Here is a 26,025-nt window from a genome sequence, read left to right on the forward strand (position 1 = left end):
GTGACCGGTTGTCCGATAGTTCAGCGTGCCGATTTGAACGCCTTTCAAAAAAATTATTACCAAAGGTAAATTGCAGTATCAGCATTGACACAAAATATGTCAAGGTCCTATCAGTTAATACTAGCGTAATCTTACCGAAAATTACGTGTTACACGTTCTCATACTCGATTGAAAACTTCACAAACGTTCACAATGTCTATTTGAACATCAACCTAATTCAATTATGATTGATTTGCATAAGGAGTCAATGGATCTTGTGATCGAACTTTGGAACTATTTTTTCACTAACATTCATTAGCAGATTTTTTTCTTTATACCACATGGAAATGATACGCGCATGATAATTGCACAGTACCTAAATCTGCACACTGACTTTATACCACAATTGAGTTGCAACGACGAGTTGTTTATGTTTTTTCCTCCGTACACATATTATGAGACCGCAGTTGCTAATAGAGTTTTTTCTCGCACTCACATCACCTCATAGCGTGCCAAGCAATGGCCAGTCTGTTCAAGATGAGCACTGAGAACCTGACTTCTCAAGTTCTCTGAACCTGAACTGAACTAAAGCACGCTGGTGTCTCCACCTCCTGCACCAGAGCTTCGATACTTGATACGTCCTACCCGCATCTTAAATGAGGCCTCAGCAACAACCACAGTCTTCCTTCATCTAAATAAACTGTATGCCAACGACTCATTCTCATGATTATTCTAAATAAATGATTATATCAATTAAATATTCTTTTTTAATATATATGATGATTTTAAGTATGCATGCGCATGCATACATAGCATGACATGTCAGTGCAATTGTCTGCTTATTTCAAAATTTATTGATGATCATTCATTTATCTCGCGGAGGCCGCATGGTTAAGACCAACAAGATTAGAGCAGCTTGTTGGGGGTTAGAAACTCGCCACTGGTAGTGAAATTTCTGGTCGAAATTTACCATCGTTTTTAAACGCTTCAAACCTCGAGTTTGAACTAATTTCATCACGTTGTAATGAAATTAGTTATTATATTGGAGCTAGACCAGCTAATACCTCGCATAGAAAACTTTATTATGAGAGAAAATCTTTTCCTTAGTGAAAATTAAAATTAACAAATGAGGCGTGAAAATTGTCATCAATAACTTTGACAATGAGTTTTATATTTTATAGTTTATATTAACATAAATACAACAATATTCAACGGGCATCAGAGTAAGCATTATTATGAACATTTCATGGGCATTATTATGAGCACATTCCATAAAAGGAATGCGCAGAAACAAAAAAAAACTAAGTATTAAAATTGCCATTGATACGCCAGCTTACATCAGCCGTGCTGCTCGAACCTCATGTTATTATATTACAAATTAATTCTATGTTCCCTCCCAATAATTAATCGTGTGTCCCCTTGTATTAATTGATCCTTTGTTCCTCACAATAATTAAACATATGTCTCCTTGTATTAATAAATCCTATGTTCACTCATGATAATTAATCATGTGTCCCCTTGTATGAATTAGTCCTATCCGCCCTCCCAATAATTAATAATGTATGCTCTTGTATGAATTAAACCTATGTTCCCTCACAATAATTAATCATGTGTCCACTTGTAATAAATAATCCCATGTTCCCTCACATTAATTAATAATGTGTCCCCTTGTATTATTTATTCTTGCATTTCCTCACATTAGCCCACTCGTCGTATTCGCGTCAAAAGGAAATGTGCCGACGAACCCCTATATTAATATTAAGGATACTATCAGGAATAAAACAGTTTACACACCAATTTATTGTTTCACAAACACATTTTTTATTTAAATAAACAAGTAAGAAAAAGTGTAAGCTCGGCATTTTGTGTACACTGAGATACTGAATGTAGTACTGCAAAGAATTTGATGATTGCAGCTTCACAAAATTTGATTGCAGCCCACTCGTCGTATTTGCTTCTAAAGGAAATGTGCAGACAAAACCCTATATTAAGGGATCCTAACAGGAAAAAAACTGTTTACACACCAATTTATTGTTTCACAAACACATTTTTTAACATAAACAAGTAAGAAGCGGTGTAAGCTCAGTATTTTGTGTACACTGAGATACTGAATTTATTACTGTGGAGAATCTGATGGTTGCAGCGTCACAAAATTTCGGTTTTAATTACGTTCACCGGTAATTTTTTTAGAATATTTTAATTTGCAGTAAATTTTCTTAGTGTTAACAACAAATTCAAAATTTAGAGTAAGGTAATGTCAATAATGTAATCAATATATGAAATATTGTCACTAAGCGCAACGCAAAAAATTATCCAAACCATCACATCACAAAAACGATAAGAAAACTGGATACCAGATCCAGACTCTTCCCCTGCTCGGTGATCTGGAGTGTACGATTGCTAGTTCTTTTGCAATTTTACTGGGTATATAGTTTTACAAAGTTATTTGCGAAAAAATGAGGATGGTAGTAATCTACGTTAAAGCTGCAAAAGATATCACATTTTATCTCTCTTAATTAGTAGATTAGAATATAAGTGTCGGCGTTGAAGAAATAGGCCCATGGCCTGTTGCCGATTCTTGAACTTTCAAGCCTTGACACTTCAAGGAAAAATAGGTAAAGGCTATCGCAAGTTTAGTTATAACCAATGCAATTACTGAGCAATAAATTATACTTTTTCCGACTATGAGTTGAAAATATGGTTTGTGTAGAAAAAATATTTATTGGGTGATGGTACCGAATTAACTGGCACAAAAGGCCGGTGCTGCTCGATGCTATATAAGAATAAGTGACGGAACGCCATGAAGACAGCGATAAAGGCCTATATTATTTGTTGTTGAAGGGTTTCCATCGTGAATATTTGCTGCTTGCAAGATAATTTGTGTCTAATTTAATGTCGTTATCTTCTACAAAGGGACTCTCGATTTCCTGATAAATAGTTTTTGTGTCGGCAGATGAATTTTAATTTGTAGTCTATTATAATTTAGAGAAGGGGAATCGGATGACATGGATATTTTTTTAATTATAAGGAATGACAATCCGGTGACTGAGAAGTACTGATTAAACGTCCACTATATTGTAAAGCAATGGAAAAGTACATCACTTCTCTGAATTCATTACTTCTATAAAGTTGATTCTACCTCTTTTCAGGATCACATTCAAGTCACCGAATTTGATTATCTTGAGAGGTCATTGTGTATCGTAGAACACTGAATTAAATCTTGGTCACACACTACACCATGGAAACGATGGAAAGAATGCTATATTAATAAACATCATCAAACACTTATGAAAACGAGAAAAGGCTCCATCCATACTCACGCTTGGTTAAAACGGTTCAATTTCTACTCATCCTCCTCCGTTTAAACGGCTCCATCCCTACTCATCCTCCTCCGTTACAATATCCTCCTCCGTTTAAACGGCTCCGTCCCTACTCATCCTCCTCCGTTTAAACGGCTCCGTCCCTACTCATCCTCCTCCGTTACAATGGCTTCATCCCTACTCATCCTCCGTTTTTTCATCGTCCGATTTCTTCCGGCCCTCCTTCTTGGCGTCCTTGGCAGCCTGTTCGGCAGCCTCCTGCCTCTCCTCCTCCTTGAGCTCCTCCTCCCACTGCCGCCGCCGCTCCTCCTTCTGCCGCTCCTCCTCCTTCTTCTTCTGCTGGTTGTGGCGCATGTTCAGGTGAAACATTGTGATGGCTCGACACCTGAAACATGTCATTGGAGTAACAAAAAGAACCAGTGTTGAAAAACCAGTGCAATTTAAAGATCAAAAGGATATCTGAAACCAATGCAAGTAAAAGCCATTAAAGGATCAAAAGGATACTCAAAGCAAATGCAATTGCATGCCATTGAAGGAGCAAAGCGACTCCTGAAAACAATGCAAGTACAGGCCATTGAAGGATCAAAGGACTCCTGAAACCAATGAAAGTACATGTCATTGAGGGATCAAAAGGATTTTTAATACCAATGTAAGTACGAGTACATGGCATTGAGGGGTCAAAACGACTCCTAAAACCAATGCAAGTACATGCCATTGTCCATTGAGGGATCGAAATGACTTCGAGAACCTTCGCAAGTACAGGCCATTGAAGGATAAAAAGGATACCTGAAACCAATGCAAGTACATGCCATTGAGGGATCAAAGAACTCCTGAAACCATTGCAATGCAAATACATGCCATTGAGGGATCAAAGGACTCCTGAAACCAATGCAAGTACATGTCATTGAGGGATCAAAGGACTCCTGAAACCAATGCAAGTACATGCCATTGAGGGATCAAAGGACTCCTGAAACCAATGCAAGTACATGCCATTGGAGGATAAAAAGGATACCTGAAGCAAATGCAAGGGCGTGTCATGTAGGGATCAAAAGGACCAATGAAACCAATGCAAGTACATGATATTGAGGTATCAAAGGACTCCTGAAACCAATGCAAGAACATGCCATTGAAGGATCAAAGGACTCCTGCAACCAATGCAAGTACATGCCATTGATCGAGGGATCAAATGTCCTCGCCAAGACCACTGCATTCGCCAAATGAATGGCTCGGACTGCCTTAATTACAAGTGAGTTTTTCAAGGTTAATTTCTTTGGAACCAGCTATAAAGCTGAACAAATATGCCATCATTATCATTTATAGTAAAAATTATAATAACGAAACCAAATGAAGTGTGAGTCTTCCGTTTTCATTTGAAATTTGTTCATGAACGCCAATAAATAGAGGTGAACAGCAGCTGTATGCAATTAAAATAATTTGACGCTACCTTGTCACGGGACGTCGTCTGACTTTAATGCTTCCTAAGGTTAACTGATTTCTACTCCATCGTTACGCCGTTGATTTTTTTCAGTGCTGGAATGTTTCATGCTGCAGTCTAAGCAATTATTCTTTTGCACAGTTCTAGGAAATTCGTCTAGTGATCGCCATGCTCACGATTATCGAAAAACTATCAATCATGCTGTTGACTGGCGCTAATTAATACAAAAATTCTCGATTGGCAGCTAAATTAAAGATTAATTTCTAGTATTCGAGAGCAAAGCAGATATAAACTACAATGGAATTTCTACAGATGCCAGAGCTAAGATGTCAACTACGACTGCGTCTGCGCGGGCATTGGCGAAATAATTGTTTCAATTGAACGCCTGAAAATCTAGCTAAATACCAGCTTATTATTTTTATACGTCGAAACATTAATTCCTTTATCATTTTTGCTGCTATATTTTTCAAGACATTCTTTCGGGTGACTTCAGTTGAACGTTATTATAGTTATGTGGAATATTCAATATCTTCAGGTGCATGCAACGAGTGTTGACAAATCGCTATAAGAACATGAAAAATTCAGCGCCACATATTACGGCCGCATGCCAACCCATTCCAATCAAGTGTATTAATCAGTCAAGTCTTCCTACTCCACGAATCATGAAGAGCAATATAACCTTGCCAAACTGTGAAAGTTTAACCGACAGCGGTAGTTCATTTTGCCGTGAGTTAGACACAAGAGGAACGGGCATCTGATAACGTCGCTGGGTCATGGGTATCGGAGGGAGGCAACTCTCCTGTCATGTGACATGCATGTGATAACGTCGCTGGGTCATGGGCATCGAAGGGAGGCAGATCTCCTGCCATGTGGCGCCCATGTGGCAGGAGCGTGTCATGTGGCACGCATGTGGCAGAAGCAGTCATGTGACACGCATGTTGAAGAAGTATGTCATGTGACACGCATGTCTCAAGCAGCACGTGACCACACAGTGCGTGTAACATGACAGCTACAAACCAAGACGCGAGCTTCATGTTTTAGTTGACGCCGTTGGATGTTGGGAGTAAACGTGTCTTGCAACACAAGCATTATGCCTGCGTCTTAATCAAGGCATTTGCATTCGATGCCGGCTTATCATAGTATAGATCGTTAGTTCAATTAATGGCAGTTTGTGTCCGAAACCTCAAAAATGCAGCAAACTGTAATAACTGCAGTCACTGCATCATTCAACACTAGCTCGCTCACTGCAGTAACTGCAAGTATACCACTGCAGCTCGCTCACTGCAGTAACTGCAAGCATTCCACTGCAGCTCCCTCACTGCAGTAACTGCAAGCATGCCACTGCAGCTCCCTCACTGCAGTAACAGCAAGTATGCCACGGCCGCTCGTGCACTGCAATAACAGCAAGTATGCCACGGCCGCTCGTGCACTGCAATAACAGCAAGTATGCCACGGCCACTCGTGCACTGCAATAACAGCAAGTATGCAACGGCCGCTCGTGCACTGTACTTACTGCAGTCGAAGAACGTATCCCATTACATTCCTTTAACTGCAGCTACTGCAGTGAAAACAACAAAAAACATTTAAAGAGGTATTGCAGACGACCATCCATCAAAAAAAGATTGTTATGCCGGACGGTATACTACATCAGACAAGCGTCAATCAACGGTTTAGCTTCGAAAACACATTTTCAGGAAAGATTTTCGAACATATTTGCAGCATGGAAGTTGGGTCAGAAAGCCATGTTTTATGATGACCGAACTTTGCCACCTTCATCAAAACGACCAAAGAATACAACACCTAGAAAATTTTCTGGCCACGTTTACGGTTCGAACTAGAATGGTGCATAACGATCGTCTTGCAGTGGTTTGAAAATCTAGTAATTTCACCACAAAAGAAATTTATATTGTTTCCACATAATAAACTGTTATTTTTTTCGCGGTGCTTCAGCGCAATTACGACGCTGATTGCTGTCATCAAAACAACATGTGCGATGCGCCGTTGTGCCTCTGATTTTTAAAAAGAATTTCGCAAGCTAACTCATCGATTGCCATCACTCACGCTCTGTCATCATTTGGTACAGAAGAAAGTTTGGACACTTGGATTTGATGCGAAATTCTGTCACTTTTGAAGATAAAATCGTACGTGTGGGCGAAAAAAATTATAAGGAATAGTCAATTTTATTATTTAAATAAAAGAATTATTCTGAGAATTATTTAAATAGAATTCAGAAATGTTCAGTTTTTCACTTAACTTATTCACTTTATAATCCCACGTGTGCACAAAAATAACTAAAATATAAGGGATAGCCAATTTGCGGCCTGAGAATTATTTAAACAGAATTCAGAAATGTTCAGTTGCTCGCTTATCTTATTTACTTGAAAATTCACGTGCAATGAAAAAGCAGGTAACGTGGAAATATCAGTTCAATGATGTCCTAGTCACATCCAAATCAGGGGCCATACTTTCAAAACTCGCTAAGTGAACGTAAGTACTTACGCTCTATTTTCTTGTCTATGATTGGTGGATTTTGCTTGAAAGGCCGTCAATGATTGGCTGATGAACTTACGATCTCTTAACTTTTTTGAAAGTATGGGCCTGTGAAGCCCTAGCTACAGCTTAGAACTGGATTGAATTATCTAGCTATTTTATCCAGTACAGTGGATTATCCTAACAGTTCCTCCAATTCACTGGATTAGCTAACGATATCCTTTTGTACAACTACCGTCATCATTGGTTAGTTATTAAGAATGGTTTATTATCACCATTACTTTGCAGTGTATCTTTATTAAATTCAACTGCTGCAGCCCGCCATATGTTGCATGCATTACTCACGCGAGGATAAAACTCTGTTTTTAGACCCTATAATATAACAATCATTAGATTAATTCGTCCATTATAGTTGATTAGCTGATTAAAACAGCAGCATGTACATATTAAATCTAATTAGTTTAATGCGACGGAACACCTAGAAAAGTAAATATCTTGTTAGCTATAAGGTCCGAAACGTCTTCTGAGATTCATATTAGATAATTAATGATAAAAAACAATAAGGTAGAGTGTGGAATGACAGGTCATATTAGAATTTCTTATGTCTCAGGGCAAAAATAATGCTAGGCACAGTACCGCAACAAATCAAGCGTAGAAAATTTTAAGTACATTTTACTATTCTTTATTAGTGTAGTTAGGCAGAAGTTCTTCATTTATACAGGTTTGGTTGAAGACCAGAGCGTACTTTTTATTTACGATTTTCTTATTGTTTTTTTCGATGAGCCGAACGAAATTTCTAGCTGGAGCTTGGATTTGCAAACCACCGGATTCGTCAGGACGTTGAAATTATTCTCGGACTAATTTGATTTTCAATTTTAAACCGTATCTACGATACTTTCTGTATGAACTTATGTCATGTCCAAATTTCAATTTTAAGCGTTGTAATAACTGTTCACTTGCTTGATAATGAATATTGATATATTCGAAACGTCGCACTGCAATAAAATGTCATTCGGTAATCTGCTTTTTGATCTCCAAGCTTCAGCTAGAAATTTCGTTCGACTTATCGAAAAAAAACAATAAGAAAATCGTAAAATAAAAAGTACGCTCTGGTCTTCAACCAAACCTGTATAAATTTACTATTCTCTATACATATAAATGATTTGATACCGGCTAAAGATATGATGAGGGAAGATATGATGATGATTTAATTGAAATGGCTGAATTGTAAAGTGTTCATGTTAAAAATCTAGTAGCCCGATGTGAAAAAACGTGACTATCAGTTCAAACAAAGCCGTTATTTTTAGCGCATTTCCTCATTTATGGAAAAAATGCACTATTGTGCTCGCCATGTCCGTCCGTCTGTACCTGTCTGTCTGTCTGTCTGTCCGTCTGTCCGTCTGTCTGTCCGTCCGTCCGTCTGTCCGTCCGTCCATGACCTCAAGTTTTCGTCGACGAGAAAATGCGCTCTCTGTCACTCACTGCAGTGACTACTGAGTTATATTTTTTTTGATAGCTGTAGTTGCAGTGTATTGTAGAATCATTTTACAAAATTCACGTGCAGTGTCTGATAAGCGTTATTAAGTTGATCAAGAGCAAAGCTTCTTATCCTGTTAATGAGCTGAAGATTCGTTTGCACTTCCGCAGACATTCAGGACATCCTCGAGGCTAGATTTATATTAAATGCACTTACATTACAATGATAAGAAGATCTCTGATACGATTTCGTTTGAAGACGCCGATATACAAGCGTGCCAGCAACTCGTAAGTCAATAGCAATGCACGAACAATGTTTATAGCCTATGAATTTAGTGCATAGTCAATATCACGCGTTCTCTTCCTTTTCTATCGTTTATTTTCGCTTGCTACTAAACTTACGTGTAACGTGCCCTCGAATTTCGTTTGAACCATACGCCGCGATAAGTGCTGCGTAAAATGATAATAATAGTAATAGTAATAATAATAATAATAATAATAATAATAACAATCATAATAATAATAATCATAATAATAATAATAACAATAATAATAATAAAAGTGACAATACAAACCAATGTAAACGAAAAATAATGCAGCCAAAAGAGAATTGAAAACAAATTTAATGTGAGAACGAACTCGCTTGAGACTCAGCGCCGATTTCATTACCAGCCTTCATAAAAAGTTAAAAAGGTTGGTATATATGATCATAAATTATATATATATATACAAAATATAAAATTTCTTGTAATTAGGAAGAGTCTTGATTTAAAATTTTAGTTATTTCCAACAATGCCAAGTAATGGACTGCCATCTATTGCTACCTTCAGCTCACGGTCGTTACTGTACACTAACAATGCAGTGAGAAAATATTTCTTTATCTTCATGTGATATTAAAAACTTGTACGAATCGTGATTGAAGGTGAATTTCAGGGCTCGAGAGAAATAAAAGTTAATCTGAAGAGTGATTAGTGAAATTATTATATATTTCATTTATTTTTTTTTTTTTTATAAAAAGGCCTCCCACACTCACCAAAAAAAAAAGAATTGATTTTATTAATTAAAAACAGGGAATTGTGGTTCAATGTTTGCAGTAATAGGAGTTTATTGATAATAAATTTTTGTTTTGTGTTTAAAATCTAGACTTTTAATATTCTATAATTAATTTTTCTTTTTTATTTGAATATCTAGCCTTTTAATATTCTACTTTGCATGCAAACTGAACTCAGTTTTAGGGAGATCGCCTGTAAGAGAACAACTTCTCAATATCGTCAAAAATCATAATACAGTTAAAATTTGTGACTCAATAAACAATAACGAGCGTCAGTTATTAAGCTGAACTGATAATTAACGTTTATACATCAGAAGCTCCTGGAATATCTCTGATTAAATATAATCAGAGATATATCAGAGATAATTAAATATAATCCTCAGATATAAATCTCTTCCACTTAAACGAGTCTCTGAATAATTAAATTATATTTACTACAATATCGTGCTTCTAGCCGCCTTTATTATTCTTCTCATCCGATAAACTCATGTAAAGTTTTTTAATAAGTCATATTTACATTACATTATTACCACCGTTCACTGACGCTTATTAATTATTCACGCGTAAATTAGATAAAATTCTACTAAGATAAGTTCACATATTATCTCCAAGTTGCACACTTATTCACGAGTAAATTGAAGATAATTCTACTAAGATAATAACACATATTATCTTTAAGTTGCATACTTATTCGCGCGTAAATTAGATACAATTCAACTAAGATAAGCGCACATATTATCTCTAAGTTGCACACTTATTCACGCGTAAATTAGATACAATTCTACTAAGATAAGTTCACATATTATCTCTAAGTTGCACACTTATTCACGGATAAATTGAAGATAATTCAACTAAGACTAGTTCACATATTATCTCCAAGTTGCACACTTATTCACGCGTAAATTGAAGATAATTCAAGCAAGATTCTCGCTATAGCAATGCTCAATAAATTCAAGGTAGGAATCTGCCGCTGTAATTTAGAACTGCCTCATGCAAATTAAAACATCTGACTGGTATACAAGTTCATAAACAACATGCACAGTAAGAACTTTTGTGCTTAATAATGCATTGAAATCGGAGCCTTCAATCTTCATCTCTATTACTCGTGAAAACAAATGTTTTCACGAGTAATAAATAAGGCAATATATAAAAAATAAATAAATAAGAAATAAAAAATAAATAATAAGAAATAAGGCAATATAAATAATTGCATGGGCCATCATGGAAATCATGTCTACGTGCTAAACAAATGTATTGTCAGTATTAAAAAAAAAAAACAAAGAAAAGATTGCTCACATTATTTAATGGTATGAATATTTAATATTATCGTTCTTTAACTCATTCTACGTGTATTTTGATAATTTTTTCACACAGACCAAAGCTAGTCTTGCTTCTGTTAGTTTCTCGTGTGTAAGTCATGTGTATACAATATAATATCTTCTGAACTTGAATTATATCTTCGAAGTATATAAGATTTATTTCAACCAATACTGATTATAATAATTATAAGATATGCGATAATATTTCGTAATTAAATTAAAATTTTCTGCCGAAAATTGGGCCTTATGTATGCAAGCGATGATTTCATGAATGCTCTAAGCCTTTTTACCACGCAGAGCTCTGAGTGACGTCCATTAGCAATTTCGGTCCACATATATAGAAAAACGTGAAGCCCGCGTCGCTACTCTGGAAAAAAATAATGGATCATATTTTCCAGATATTGACACATTTTTATGCCCGCAGCGCGAGCAGAGAACTGACGTGACTGTCGGCTTTAGCCGAGCCAAACCGGGTCAGGATGATCTACACAAGAGTTGACAGATGGCCTAAAAACGGCCACATCCATAAACAAAAAATATAACTCAGTACTCACTGCAGTGAGTAACAGAGAGCGCATTTTCTCTTCGACGAAAACTTGAGGTCACGGACAGACGGACGGACAGACAGACAGACGGACAGACAGACAGACAGACGGACATGGCGAGCACAATAGTGCATTTTTTCCATAAATGAGAAAATGCGCTAAAAAGGCCAAAAAAGGCCTATAACTCAATAAACTCTAGTATATTTGTAGGTTTCGGTGTAAAAATTCAATTTCTTCTTTAGTTCATTTAATTAGGAAGTACCCGTATCATAAATTAGCCGGTCAACGCACTTGCAATAAACTACAACGCGGAATTTGTCCGGAAAAAATACCGTTAAAGTCTCCTCATTTTTCTTAGTGTACGCAAAGCATAATAGTGCAATATATCATCAAAATGAAATCATTTCAAAACGGACTTAAGGTTCAAACCTAAATTTTCTCTGAAATGAAAATAGCGTGAAATATTTATTTACAAATGGTTTACATGCTCATTATCATCAACTCACTCCTGTAAGATTTTTAGAGACCTATAGAGTGGTCAAATATTCATTGGCTTTATAAATCAAGGAACTCTATCGTCGACTCACTGAACGATTTATAAATGAGCTCTACAATGATTTATCATCGTGATTTCTGCTTGTAGTCTTAACCTATATTTCTGCCTATTATTGATTCCGTCGACTTTGATTTTGTATAAAGAATAAAATAAACGTAATTAATCAACCAGATTAATAAAAAATTGGAAGAAATCTTGTTGTCATTCTGACTATTCAATCCCAAAATTCCAGCTTGTAGTAATGAAAATTTAGGCAAATAATTGGCGTCACGATTCCAGTAATAAATACTCAATAATACTACGCAAATTAATTATACAAAAACACAAAAATCATTGAAAATAAAAAAGAAAATATCCTGTGGATGCCGTCTCGGACAACCTCGAAACTATAAAAAAGTGCCTCCAACTATAAAAAAAATCAAATTGAACAAACTAACTCTATTCTCGTGTTCAAAATGAGGTCTTAGCAGTTTATTAATTAGTCATAAAACTGAATACCAGGTAAAAAGAACAACTATTTGCTTTGAAACGCAATACAAGCTGTGGCATCAAATGTTTGTACCAGGCCAGGGAGTTATTCGGAAAGTATCCTGGTGTAAAAGGACTATAAATACAAACATGAGCTATGAGTGGCAGTTGAGCAATGACTTTTTCGCAGTCAAGGCAGGGTGGCCCAGTGGTTACAGTTCAGAGTACCAAGATTGGCGCAGAGAGGCGCGGGTTCGATCCCAGCTCTGGGCGACAGTTTCTGGTCAGAATCGGCAAGGAGGCCGGGCGGTTAAACACAGCAGAATTGTAGCAGTGAGTTCCGAGTTCGAGACCGCAAAATGCTGTGAATGTTCTGCGATGTTCAGAATCGGCGACAGGCCTACGGCCTAATAAACGCTGAAACCGCTATTATTATTATTATTAAGTAATAACGCACGAAAACGTGTGATCATGCGACGTTTTCATCGTTTTCATGCCTCTGCCTATCATCACTCAGCTGAGTATCATTATTGTACCATGCACATCCTACCATGCCTGAGAATTAAGTGAAACGAATTAAAACATACGTAAAAGCCAAGCACCCAAATTAACACACTTGGCCCGGTTTTTATCGTGATCACTAACGTAGCGATTTCTCGCTACGCGAATGTTAGAATTTCGAGAAGTTGCCACTCGTATTTTATTAAAAAGTAACATGGTTGAGCAATTTTACATCTGAGTAAACTTCTGCTATGAATTTATCAATCATGATTTCTATTTTCTAAATCTATGTTAGTAAAAAGATCAGGCAATCGGTCACAATCATTAAATCTAGCATAAAAATTATCATTTTTCGTGCCAGAATGCCGGCCACGAAAGGATCTACACACGATTTCGTCTCACTCCTATCTTGTATGAATCCACCCACATATTATTTACATGAGAATAACCCACGACGAATAAACATAGAAGCGAAATCAGTTTACAAGGCTTGAACTTACCTGTCTGTACTTCCAGTTACCGAAGAACGCTACTGTACAAGAGCGACTGGCGGCCAAGGGGCGAGTGATGATTGACTCCAGCAGCGGGTGGTCGGCAGCCTGGCAGGTTCGATGGTCTCCCATGGTTACATAGTACTTAAGTGCGGGAGGGGGGGATTAGGTACCTAATGGAAGGTACTGATACTAATACTGAACATGAACCTAATTCAGAGGATAATGATACATTACGATTTATCTGGATGAGTTCATGAAAAATCGATGTTGAAGTCGTGTTAAATCGATTCGAAAACAGACCACGTTGTAGCCTGGGCTTTTTTGATGTATCATGTACTTTTGTGCTTTTTAAAGCGTGAATATTGTATAATTAGAGTATGTACAAAATTTCAGTGCCATCAGTGCTGGTCCTCACTTTCAATGGCTGTCTTCGCCCATCGCCACCGGCAGCTCGGTTCGCGGTACCTCCTGTCAGTGCAGAAATTCAAAAGTTAAGCTTCGGAAATTCTCATTTAAATGTTCTTTGGGATAATTTATGATTAGTTACACTAGCGCAGATACTCCTGGGAAATTATTTTGATATGATGTTGCTTGTCTGGAATACAATTTATAAAAAATTTATCGATATCGAGTCCCAATTAGTTCTGACATTGGTTCGTGCCCCAGACTCATTGTTGCGGCTACGCTACACTCAGCGCTGACTCTGTCGGGCGTCTTGACCTGGGTCGGCTACGCTACACTCAGCGCTGACTCTGTCGGGCGTCTTGCTATGCGTCGGCTACGCTACACTCAGCGCAAACTCTGTTGGAAGTCTTGACCTGGGTCGGCTACGCTACACTCAGCGCTGACTCTGTCGGGCGTCTTGACCTGGGTCGGCTACGCTACACTCAGCGCTGACACTGTCGGGCGTCTCGACCTGGGCCGGCTACGCTAGACTCAGCGCTGACTCTGTCGGGCGTCTTGCCCTGGGTCGGCTACGCTACACTCAGCGCTGACACTGTCGGGCGTCTTGACCTGGGCCGGCTACGCTACACTCAGCGCTGACTCTGTCGGGCGTCTTGACCTGGGCCAGCTACGCTACACTCAGCGCTGACTCTGTCGTGCGTCTTGACCTGGGTCGGCTACGCTACACTCAGCGCTGACTCTGTCGGGCGTCTTGACCTGGGTCGGTTACGCTACACTCAGCGCTGACTCTGTCGGGCGTCTTGACCTGGGTCGGTTACGCTACACTCAGCGCTGAAACCCTGTTGGACGTCTTGACCTGCCTGGGCATCTACACTATACCACGGCGAAGACTAAAGATTCGATGTACGTCTAAGGTGGGTGGCATGTGATTTTTAAGTATTACTTTGTTAACTTCAAACGTACAATCAGGTACTCTATTTAAACATTCATGTACCAAATCCTGCACCAGCTCAGACCAAATGTATTTATGTACCAAATCCTGCACCAGCTTTCTAATGGTGGTATTAAAGTTTGGCCGCTCAAAGTTCACAAAAGTCTCTTGCCATTACCTAAAGTACTTGTATTCTTACCTATGTATGCTCGTTCATTACCATTACCGCAGGTACTCGTACTCTTGCCTAATTCTCACTGAATTACAATTACCTCACGTGCTTCTTGTCATCTCACCTTAGTTTTACAAATCTCAATTATTTCAAGCACTTGAAAAGTCGAAACTCTTGCCTTCTCGTAACAATTTACCTTGACATGAAGTAGTTGAATCTATTATTACTGTTACCTATATGATAATTTTATCTTTAGAGACCGGGTAAATATAATATTTAATTTCTTATACAGCTATTATTTTCATGCAGCTCACAAAGTATTTTGTTTAACGGCTGCGCTTCTGCTTCCGATATCGGGCGGTCGAGGGAGCGCAACCGACGAGCATTGAGCCGTTCTCCCGGCCGACCATCCTATATGCTAGCATCGGTTACTTCATACGTGATTAAAGCTCTTGAATTCGAGACTCGTTTAAACCCCCACTCGTAAAAATTTTGCACAAGTTCGAGCATGAAGCCTCGTACCAACAAAACAGCTACAGGGAAAATGGACCATATTACGTGCGACTACATATATAGCGTTTACCAATCGCAAAATGCCTGTGGCAAACGATAGCCTAATTGTCATATTTATAGCAGTCTTGATACCAGAAAATCCAAGTACATCGTTTTGTAAGCTATGACTGATGTCAATGCATCTGATTTTCTCACACCCAACTAATGAGCGCTATCGATAAAAATTTAACAACCGCAGGTTAGTTGCTCGATCGGGGTAGCCCGTATAATTCATCTTCTTCGATCGCAGTGATTTGATTGAGTCTTGACGATCTCAATCTTGACACAAGAAAATTCCACCAAATTTCATTTTTATCTATGACCAATGAAGCATGCCCATCACACTCAATTCATTTGTTTCATTTGACAATAAATTCCTAGGATATAGTGTATGAGATAGTGATACGATTTTTATTCTTTAGAATTATATTATTGGCTGTCAAGTGAGCAATTAGTGAGTGCAATATAAAATATAATACTTTATGGATGAGCGCAGCTGATTTTTTTAGCGCCGCGGGCGAGTTTGTGGGTGGTGGGTGAGATACACATGGGTGAGATCGGAGAAGTCTCGCTTCGGTCAGCGTCAATATCATGATGAATTAATAGCGTATTAAATATGATTAGATAATACATGCTGAAACCACTATTACTGGGCAGGGTGGCCCCGTGGTTACAGTTCAGAGTTATAGGAGTGAAACAGAGAGGTGCGGGTTCGATCCCAGCTCTGTGCGCCAGTTTCTGGTCAGAATCGGCAAGGAGGCCGGGTGGTTAAGCACAGCAGAATAGTAGCAGTGGGTTGCGTGTTCGCGACCGCAATAAGTTGTGTGGAAATGCTATTAAGAATCGGCGACAAGCCTGCGGCCTAATAAACGCTGAAACCGCTGTATTATATTAATACATATAGTAATAAAGAACATTCACAGCATTTTGCGGTCTCGAACACGCAACTCACTGCTACAATTCTGCTGTGCATAACCGCCCGACCTCCTAGCCGATTCTGACCACAAACTGTCTCAAAAAGCTGGGATCGAACCCGCACCTCACTGCACCAATCTTGGTAGTTGGTACTCTGAACTGTAATAGAGTATATTTCGTAAAAAAATACTAATAAATTTAAATACATTTTTTCCCAGTGAAATGGATTGATAATTATTAATAAATTCACTGTAAATGTAATCTCTGGCTTTGACAGTAAAATCGCTTCACGCTTGGTTGTTTTCGCCATGGTTGAACTAGTATTTATAGTTCAACCATGATTTCCGCAACTTTGCAGGAAGAACGACGGATTTCACTTAACATCAGAGTCTCGTGTTGCTTATAGCCTCACTTGCATTCTTTCATCTTTGTACGGCTGTACTCGCTACTCAGGACTCAGGAGTCAGAGCGATGTGCCTTGAGAAGTTGAGACTTGAGATCCGCCCAACCAAAGGCCTTTATAAAAACTGCTACTGCATCTTCGTATAACTACTAATTACTCTGGCATAACGGTAAACGAGAACTTTTACAGGAACCAGTTCATTTATGATTACCTATCCTGATCTATTGCGACTTGCAAGTTGCCAGTTGGCAGGCCGCTTAGGCAAGATAGGCTAATAATAGTGCCAACTTTCCATTGCTAACTTGCTAAGATCATGTAATTCAATTTCTTTTAATCCATGATTGACATGATGTGACAATGAATAATTGATATGCCAAACCCCATTAGTGAAATTTGAATATAAGGATATAACCAATTAACCATAAACCATGAAACCATACAGCATGATACAGACCAATTGGATTATTGGTGTAATAGGATGTTTTTAGTATGAATTTGTCATAAGGAAAAAATAATGCTAATACACTATGTGTGTCAGTGTGCCATAGACAGTGTGTACAGCTAGTCTGGAAAAGTCCTATTTTTGTCTGAAATATCGCGGCTCTAATATCATATAATTTCAGTAGGTATGAAATCTCGCGGCTCGAATGTCATAAATTTTTGTTTGATTAAAAAATCGCGGTTTGCACTTCGCAAACATGTCATTTCATAAAATTTTCAACTTCCGCAATCCGCATGCAAACCGCAATTTTTTCAATCAAACAAAAATACATGACATTGGAGCCGCAAGATTTTATGCCTACTGAAATTAGATGATATCAGAGCTGCAATATTTCAGAAAAAGTTAGATTTTTCCTTGACATGATTTCAGTGTTTTACATTTTTAAATTTCATTTACTCATTTGACTGAAATGTAAGAATTCCTTTGATTATCCATGGCACATTACTAACAATGAGTTATATTCTGAATTTTCAGCACATCAAAATGGAATTGAAGACCTTATGATTGGTTCAGTTGAAAAGAAGTTGCATTTTCCCCAGGATGCAGAATGTGGGTGAATATTGCAAGATCTTTGGCTACGCATAAGCAGCAAAATTTACGCCTTCAGAAGATCTTGCTGACACATTTGAATTTAAATTATTGTATTTTATATATTTGCCAGTCTCTGGCCAACTATTTAGAAAATAGATGAAAATCTGAAAGACCACAAGCGCACACAGTAAAGTTTTAGCCTTTTGGTACATTGGAATAAATAAATAAACTTTTGTGACTAGCCTTATGAAAAATGGAAAAAATCTCTGGCTTTTAATGAAGCCAAATTGTTGGTGCTCGTATGGCTGGTGGACAGTAATGATTGGATGATTCAGGATGCAGTGAAGGTCGCCTGGAAACATGGTGCAATTCTATAGGTTATTCAAAAGAACCTGGTCTTTTGTCATTTTGAACCGATCGACACTTCTTTACGGACCGAGGACCGATCATGTAACACAACCTTACCCGGAAAAAGCTTTCTTGCTTCTGAAGAAAGGGGTGGTTCGTCAGCTGAGCTGACACTGGCTGTGGGCGGCTTGGGGGCCTTGGGCCAGGGTGCAGATGGTGGATGCAGCGTTGCCAATAGTATATGGGTAATGGGTTTTTAAGCCTAAAGCGTCGTCAACCATTTTCAAGATGTGTTGCTAGGTAGTTTTTAATGAAAAGCCATTTACGCTGAGTAATCAAAAACTATTTACAAGGCACAAGCCACGAACTTATTTACAAGGTTGCATACACTGATATACATGTTTATGATGTTATCCCAAATAACTAAATTTACCCTAATAACAGTCCAATTGTACAGCAAGTGTCAACTGAACATGTGATAATGCAGTCTGACCGCAACTACGCAACTGTAAACTTGTTTACATTTTTTTTTGCGGAAACTCATTGTAAGTGAATCCTGGACAAGCTTCACTGTATCCTGATCTATCCATTCATTCCATTGTACCGGAAACCTTACTTTTTTTCTCAATAGTTGGCCAAAGACTGATAAATATATTAAATGCAAGAATTTCAATCTAAATGTGTTGGCAAGATTTTCCGAAGGCGTAAATTTTGCTACAGAAGCATCGCCAAAGATTTTGCAATATTCATCCACTCTCTGCACAGTGGGCCTTGCTGCCTTGGGGCTTGGGGGCTGGATGGATAGAATTTTTCTAGTACTTGTTAAGTTGTTTGGTGTTCTTGGCTTCTTGCCTCCTGGAGAATCATGCACCTGCAAACTTCAATGTGACAAATGTTCAATATATTTGAAATCTTGTGGCTCTATTATACTATACGCATTTATTAACAATCAGATAGGAAGTATTTCAACTACTTATAGCCACAATCTCCTAGACATGGTATTGGTATATCCCCTATCCAAAATGTTAGGACTTAGGATTAGGAAAGCTCTAGTTGTGCCCCAAAAGCTACCATAGAAGTTTTCTACAATCTTCACTAGTATGGCCGCACTATGGGGCCAATAATAGAGGCAGCTTGGAATAAAGAAGTCGAGAAGCCAACCATGTATAAGTAAGACAAAAATGCCCATGATCATGATGAATTTAACCCCTTCTTATGACCTTTTGGCTTTTGGTAATTTCTTCAGTAAAAATTAAAAAGAAAGACATTTTTGCTTGTGATTTTTGAGAATCAGAAAAAATCTATTTTGTTTACAATATTTGTGTACTACTGTTCCAGGCTTGTTAGGAGATTGCAAAACTCCTACGTTGGCCGAACTTTAAAAATGGACTGAAACTACCCATGAATGAGAGAGAATTATTCATGCTTGTTGTCAATTTCAACCATTCATTTTATTTGGCCCTTGAATTTGACTAATTTCTTCAGTGAAAATTAAAACAAATAACACTCAACAGGCAATTGCCAGCTATTGTCAAAAATTGTTGATGAAACCATCTTGTTCACCTAAAATTTATTTGAAACTATGCCCTATCTTAATATTGTTAGTTGCCAGGGACTGCTGTTTGGCAGCACGCCCCTGCAAAGCAGCAAAGGTGGCAGCTCTGGGAAAGGAAGCAGGAGCAATGAGAGGCATATGCCAAAGTTGGTCCAGGATTAGACCAGAGGTCCAGTGGGGTTAGCAAGGTGGGGTGTGATGGGTAGCAAAAGCCCTATCTTGAAGATTGACCCTAGCAATCTTGAAGATTTAACAGGCAGGGCAACTTGGAAAGTAGATATACCTATTCCACACTTGTGTGGAGTGCGCCAAGTGGCAACTTAAGGATCATTGACAAAAGAATCAATTCAAACTATTTAGACCTATAACATGATAGCATGATTAGCATCAAGGATTAGCATCAAAATTAGGATTTTCCCAATCCTGATCTGATGTGATATTACTTACCGTTGAGTTCTCATTGGTATAAAAAAATTTAACTTGTGAACCTAATATTTCAATTGTAAATCTAATGACATTTCTTAACTGTCTTGCAGAGGTTTGAAGTTGCTTTAAACAGCAAATCCAAGATTTCCTAATTTACCTGAAGCTTTTACTACACCGAGCAGCAATCATGTCAAGCAGTGATTACGAGTCAGACACTCCTGTGGCAGTTCCCTTGAAAGCAGCTAGAAATGAAATACTAAATGATGCCAAAGACAAAGAAAGATCCATTTCTCTTGAGAAAAAGAGGAAAAAAAATTCCATTAAAGAGATAAGAGCGCGCAGACATGAGAGAAATATTCAACAAAAGAAAGTCAAGGTAAGTTCATTTTTGTCCAAGCATTACATGAAGGTTAGGGTACATACAGATCTTTATATCATGTTTTTCTAAATGCTGCTCATGCATTTCTATCCAAAGTATACAACCCTAATAAGCCTAAGTGCCAGATGCCTCTGAGTTAATAACCATTTGTTATTAACTCAAACTGCTCCAAATATTTTAATATGTAATTAAATTTAATTTAAATTTTGGATGAAAATTTTTATTGTAATTTTATTTGTTATTAAGTCTAGATTTTGATGAAATTTCTGAGCTATTCATGTAATTAAAGAATAGTACAAGTAATTTCATCACATCCAAATGAAGGGCATTACCGAGACTATTGTAAATGTCTTTTATTTTATGTAAGTGTTTATCTTATTTGATGTAATTCCTCATGTTGCACAGTTGCATTTCTGTATGCATTCAGAAATTTTTCATGTAAAATACAGTATTGACTCCTCTGATGATGCATTCTAGTGCTAAGAAAATAGTTGGAAACTGGAAAGGATTTATTCTTAGGTTTATGGCAGGCCAAACAGTTTTCTTTTCAACATCTAATGTCAATAAATGATACTCTAAATGTATTTTTTTAATGATAGATCATTTGTTTTATAATGTAAATGCATGACAGATAAATGTAAATTCTTCATTGGTGTTTAGCAGCTGAAATATATTTTATCTGTGAAAATGCAAGTGAATTCAAATTCATTGAATGCCACTGACCCAATGCATTGAATCATCACTTCAACTTGCTTTTCCTGCCATACTATCATGGACATTGTGCATGTATAAATTCTACCATCATATTCTATTGTATAGCAAAATTGTACATTCTTAGGATATTTTCATCTCAAAGAATTCTAGCTACTTATCTTAATAATTTCTTTCAGACTTCACAAGATAATAAGATGAAGGCCATGTTTTCATTTCATAGAATTCTAGCTACTTATCTTAATGATTTCTTTCAGACTTCACAAGATAATAAGATGAAGGCCATGTTTTCATTTCATAGAATTCTAGCTACTTATCTTAATAATTTCTTTCAGACTACACAAGATAATAAGATGAAGGCCATGCTGCTCGACACCAACTTACTGCAGAGTGCCAAGGCTTTGAAGACAAAGATAGACGAGGAGGAAATTGATGAAGATAAAGAAATGGATACAGAATTCAACACAACAGCTGAAGAACACAGAAGTAATCAAGATTTGAGTAGTGGTGCCAGTGACAATGAATCTGACAGTGAACCAGTTGATTATTTCCATAAAGATCGTAAGTATTGAGATAATTTTAGATCATTGTGGTAAAGCAGAGACTTTTTACAACACTTCTCTTTAACTTCACTTCTTGTTTGTCTGTTTGTCTGTCTGTCTGTCTGTCTGTCTGTCTGTCTGTCTGTCTGCTACAAATATTGTAATCAAAATTTAACACACTTCTACTTATCCTATCAATCTGAAATTTTGCATACCTGTTTAAAGTTGGAGACAATGCATGAATCAAATGTCAAAATAAATGATTTTAAAAAGTAATAAAAATTTTTTTTTTCAATATTAAAAAAATTGAAAAAATAATTTTGTCAGCTACAAATCTTATAACTGATATTTGACACACTTTTACCTGTCTAATTGATCTGAAATTTTGCACACTTGTGTGAAGTCAGAGGCAATGCATGAATCAATTAATAGAATAAATAATTTTGAAAAAAAATTGTCTATTGAAAAAAATTTATATATAAAAAAATTCTAAAATTATTTTTTTTAATATTCGAAAATTAAATGAGAAATTCATGGTACATCTTTAAGATTGGAGACACTGGGTTCTTTGGAAGTGTTGTCTTTAAAAAGTAATTTTTAAACGTATATTATTTAGACTCCTCCTGTTCAACTTTCAAGTCCTATAAATTGACCCACAATTTAGATAGTACCCATATTTTTCTCATAGATTTATCTAATTTGGAATAAGCAAGCTTGAGTAATACCTAGCCTTTCGTTGATACACAATAAAGATCAAATCTGTAAGTAAAAGTGTTTTATATGGATAGATTTAACGATCCTCTTATGTTCCTATCAGTGGGAGTTGCAAGAAGTCTTCAATTTGTACCGTACCATTGGCCGAATGCTCATCCATGTATACTGACCCTTGTTAATTTTGAGGTTCATTGCCTCCATTTATTCCTGCATTTTCTTTGCTAGTATTTTTATAAGTCAGTGATGCTCTACCATTTCCTTTATAAAAGTGAGCGATATGATTTATATGTACTACGGTAAATACATTTATGTATATTTTTAGTTATTTTTCACTCATACTTGCATATATAGTATCTAAGTAAGGTTGTTGGGCACCTGTAAGGATGTGTTGTAACTGATTGTGCCACTGTTGTCTGTGTTGTAACTAATTGTGCCACTGTTGTCTGTGTTGTAACTGATTGTGCCACTGTTGTCTGTGTTGTAACTAATTGTGCCACTGTTGTCTGTGTTGTAACTGATTGTGCCACTGTTGTTTGTGTTACAGCTGGAGTGCACGTGGTGAGCGCAACAGAATCTACAGACTATTTCCTGAAGAAGGCCCTGCAGTGGAAGCAGGAGATGCTCTATGGACCTTCCATAAACAGGATGACATGTGCGTCTGTATACTTTTACCTGATTGTACAATTAAATTTAATTTTTTATCATTTAAGGTCCAATGTTTTTTGTAGTTTGTGCAATAATTTTTTTATTTAATAATTGCGTAGTTGAATGAGGAAGATATCAATAACAATTGCCAATTTATCTTAGTAGCAATCAGTAGTCAGTGTTGTTAAGAAATTTGGTTCACAAATTTTTCTATTAAATTAGGGAACCTTGATCAAACTGAGATTACTTTGTTCGCTTTTTGATCAAGCATATAATTTTGACATGCATGATTTCTAAGGTTGGAGACAATGACGTCTAGGTATTTAGACGGTCGTCTATGACGAATAACAGCTCTGCATTGATCAATAATTTTTTTTCATCAGGAACAATTTTGCATTACTTCTAAATGAATTGCGTAAATTCAGGAAGAAACACGTCCCATAACTTGTATATTTGTTTTTGTCACCTTAAATATTATTATTATTTTTTTGTGGTTGCACTGCAAAGCTCGTCTTGCTCCTTACTGCGACTCTGTGTTATTCCTTCTTTCTACTGGATCTCTGTATGTCTTGTCTTATTCCCTCTTTCTACTGGGTCTCTGTATGTCTTGTGTTATTCCCTCTTTCTACTGGATCTCTTGATGTCTTGTATTGTTCCCTCTTTCTACTGGGTCTCTTGATGTCTTGTATTGTTCCCTCTTTCTACTGGATCTCTGTATGTCTTGTGTTATTCCCTCTTTCTACTGGATCTCTGTATGTCTTGTGTTATTCCCTCTTTCTACTGGATCTCTGTATGTCTTGTGTTGTTCCCTCTTTCTTCTGGATCTCTTGATATCTTGTATTATTCCCTCTTTCTTCTGGATCTCTGTATGTCTTGTGTTATTCCCTCTTTCTACTGGATCTCTGTATGTCTTGTGTTATTCCCTCTTTCTTCTGGATCTCTTGATGTCTCATAATTTAGAGGAAAATTTCTCTGCTATGTCTGTTAGTTATGAGAATAACTTGCAAACTTAAAGCTTGCAGGTGCGTGACAAAGTTCTCGATCTTTGGTTTTACTTGTTATCTTTATCTTTTGTTATCCTGTTATCAAAGTTATCTTTGGTTTTGTCAGATGCTGAATAAATCAGACATTCTTCTCAGTGTCTTCTGATGTCACTATTGAGTGGCTTCTTATTCATGTTTTTTTTTCTTGTATTCATATCATATTTTTCATCATATTTGGCCTAAAATGCAATAAAAATTTAATTTTTATATTTTATAGTTATATAGGTAATTAATTTAATTTGCGTTTCATGATTAATTATTTACCGGTACTTGACTTTTAATAACCATTTGTTTAATATATTTTTGTTTGTTAATTCAAATTTATTGTAATTATTTATTAAATTTATGCACTAAATTATTTTAATTAATAATATACACGTTTAGGTATTTTTGTTTTCATTGAAGACATCTATCATGAATTGACTTGGCATTTTCTCTGCTTTTCAACACCTGCTTTCTTACAGTATTGGGATGTCTGAGATGGAAACATACACACGGGGGCCTGGTACTTTGTTCCTTGACCATTACCAGTCTAAGTTGTAGCTCCTCTTTTTTTTTGCTTTTTCTAGTCACTCTCTCCTACCATTATATATGTTGGCTTTTCTGTCTCTTTCCTAGGCTTACAAACGGAACTGGCATTTCCTCCCCCAGTGCCATTTGAATTTTTTAGTTCTTGTCCACTTATTTGCTTTAGTTTTTTTTTTTTTTGTCTTCATCTATCTTATGCCTGATACTTAACCAGATACAATGCCTTGTTTATCCGGTGACGAATCAAGCCTAACTTTCGTTTTCGTGGTTTGTTTCCTACCAAGGGACACAGAATTTTATCGCCGATTGTGTGTCGTCATCTCTTACTGCTAGTGCTTTAATAAATATTTCAATTAATTAAATATGCTGTAATAAATAAATTAATTCAGGAGCTGCGATGATGCAGTGGTGAGAGACTCTGTCTCTCGCACCCAGCTCCTGGGTTCGAGTCCCACGCAGGACAAGCTCTTCCGGGAAGCTCAGCTCATAGCCAACTCAGCCATTCATTCATTTCTGGTTAAATAAGTGTGTACCTTGCTTGTCCAGGGTGTTGTGTTATGCAAATAAAATGGTTCTGGCCGGTCATCGAGCCAGTGATGGTCGTGGAACTACTAGTGGCCTGAGTGCCCTGAAAAATCACACTCCTTCTCCCTAGTCACCACTACCAGGATGGGCAAATACTACGCAACAGCATTCTTGTCATCTTGGTGTCCATAGTTTTCATTTATTTATAAATTTTAAACGTTTATTCAAGGTCGAAATCTACCTTTGATTTACTTGGCAAGGTCTGTAGATCGGCTACGTAACGACTATTATTCCACTATCTTATGTACTGTACTGTTAATCCCATGAATTTAATTTAAATCTATTCAACTGTGCAGATGCTGAATACAAGTCCATGAAGGAGAAGAAGGAAGCTGAAAACACTCGACCCAAACTCGAAAAAAGAACTCGTCTAAGATAAATGCTCTGGCTTTTCACTGTTGTTTAAATTCTCACTCGGTCGCGTTTAAGTTTGCTTTCATATGGAAGGAACCTACAACAAAAACTGTCCTCTGATATTCACGTCATATTTATATTCTTGAAATA

The 26,025-nt window shown here is 37.1% G+C and overlaps 1 protein-coding gene and 1 long non-coding RNA gene across 2 annotated transcripts; one reads left to right on the forward strand and one right to left on the reverse strand.

The window, feature by feature from the left end:
* Positions 1–3,384: 3,384 nt before the first annotated feature.
* LOC125179411 lies at positions 3,385–13,729 on the reverse strand. Its single transcript, XR_007157259.1, has 2 exons — positions 13,641–13,729; positions 3,385–3,684 (listed from the first exon to the last, which is right to left on the reverse strand). It is a non-coding gene; the product is annotated as an uncharacterized LOC125179411 (long non-coding RNA).
* Positions 13,730–17,013: 3,284 nt separating this feature from the next.
* Positions 17,014–25,916, forward strand: LOC108681106. The gene is made up of 5 exons (XM_018170092.2): positions 17,014–17,181; positions 20,485–20,750; positions 21,800–22,025; positions 23,265–23,372; positions 25,818–25,916. Exons 2-5 carry the CDS (start codon positions 20,562–20,564, stop codon positions 25,898–25,900), a joined length of 606 nt encoding a protein of 201 aa, XP_018025581.1. The 5' UTR covers positions 17,014–17,181; positions 20,485–20,561; the 3' UTR covers positions 25,901–25,916.
* Positions 25,917–26,025: the final 109 nt, after the last annotated feature.

This window comes from Hyalella azteca, unplaced genomic scaffold, assembly GCF_000764305.2.
Source record: "Hyalella azteca isolate HAZT.00-mixed unplaced genomic scaffold, Hazt_2.0.2 contig17306, whole genome shotgun sequence".
Taxonomy (NCBI): domain Eukaryota; kingdom Metazoa; phylum Arthropoda; class Malacostraca; order Amphipoda; family Hyalellidae; genus Hyalella; species Hyalella azteca.

What these genes read in the sequence shown, in the direction of transcription:
- LOC108681106 (XM_018170092.2), top strand. Translation starts at nt 20,562, where the DNA reads ATGTCAAGCAGTGATTACGAGTCAGACACTCCTGTGGCAGTTCCCTTG. An exon ending in TTCAACAAAAGAAAGTCAAG is followed by an intron (nt 20,751 to 21,799) that starts GTAAGTTCATTT and finishes AATTTCTTTCAG; the next exon opens with ACTACACAAGATAATAAGAT. An exon ending in TGATTATTTCCATAAAGATC is followed by an intron (nt 22,026 to 23,264) that starts GTAAGTATTGAG and finishes TTTGTGTTACAG; the next exon opens with CTGGAGTGCACGTGGTGAGC.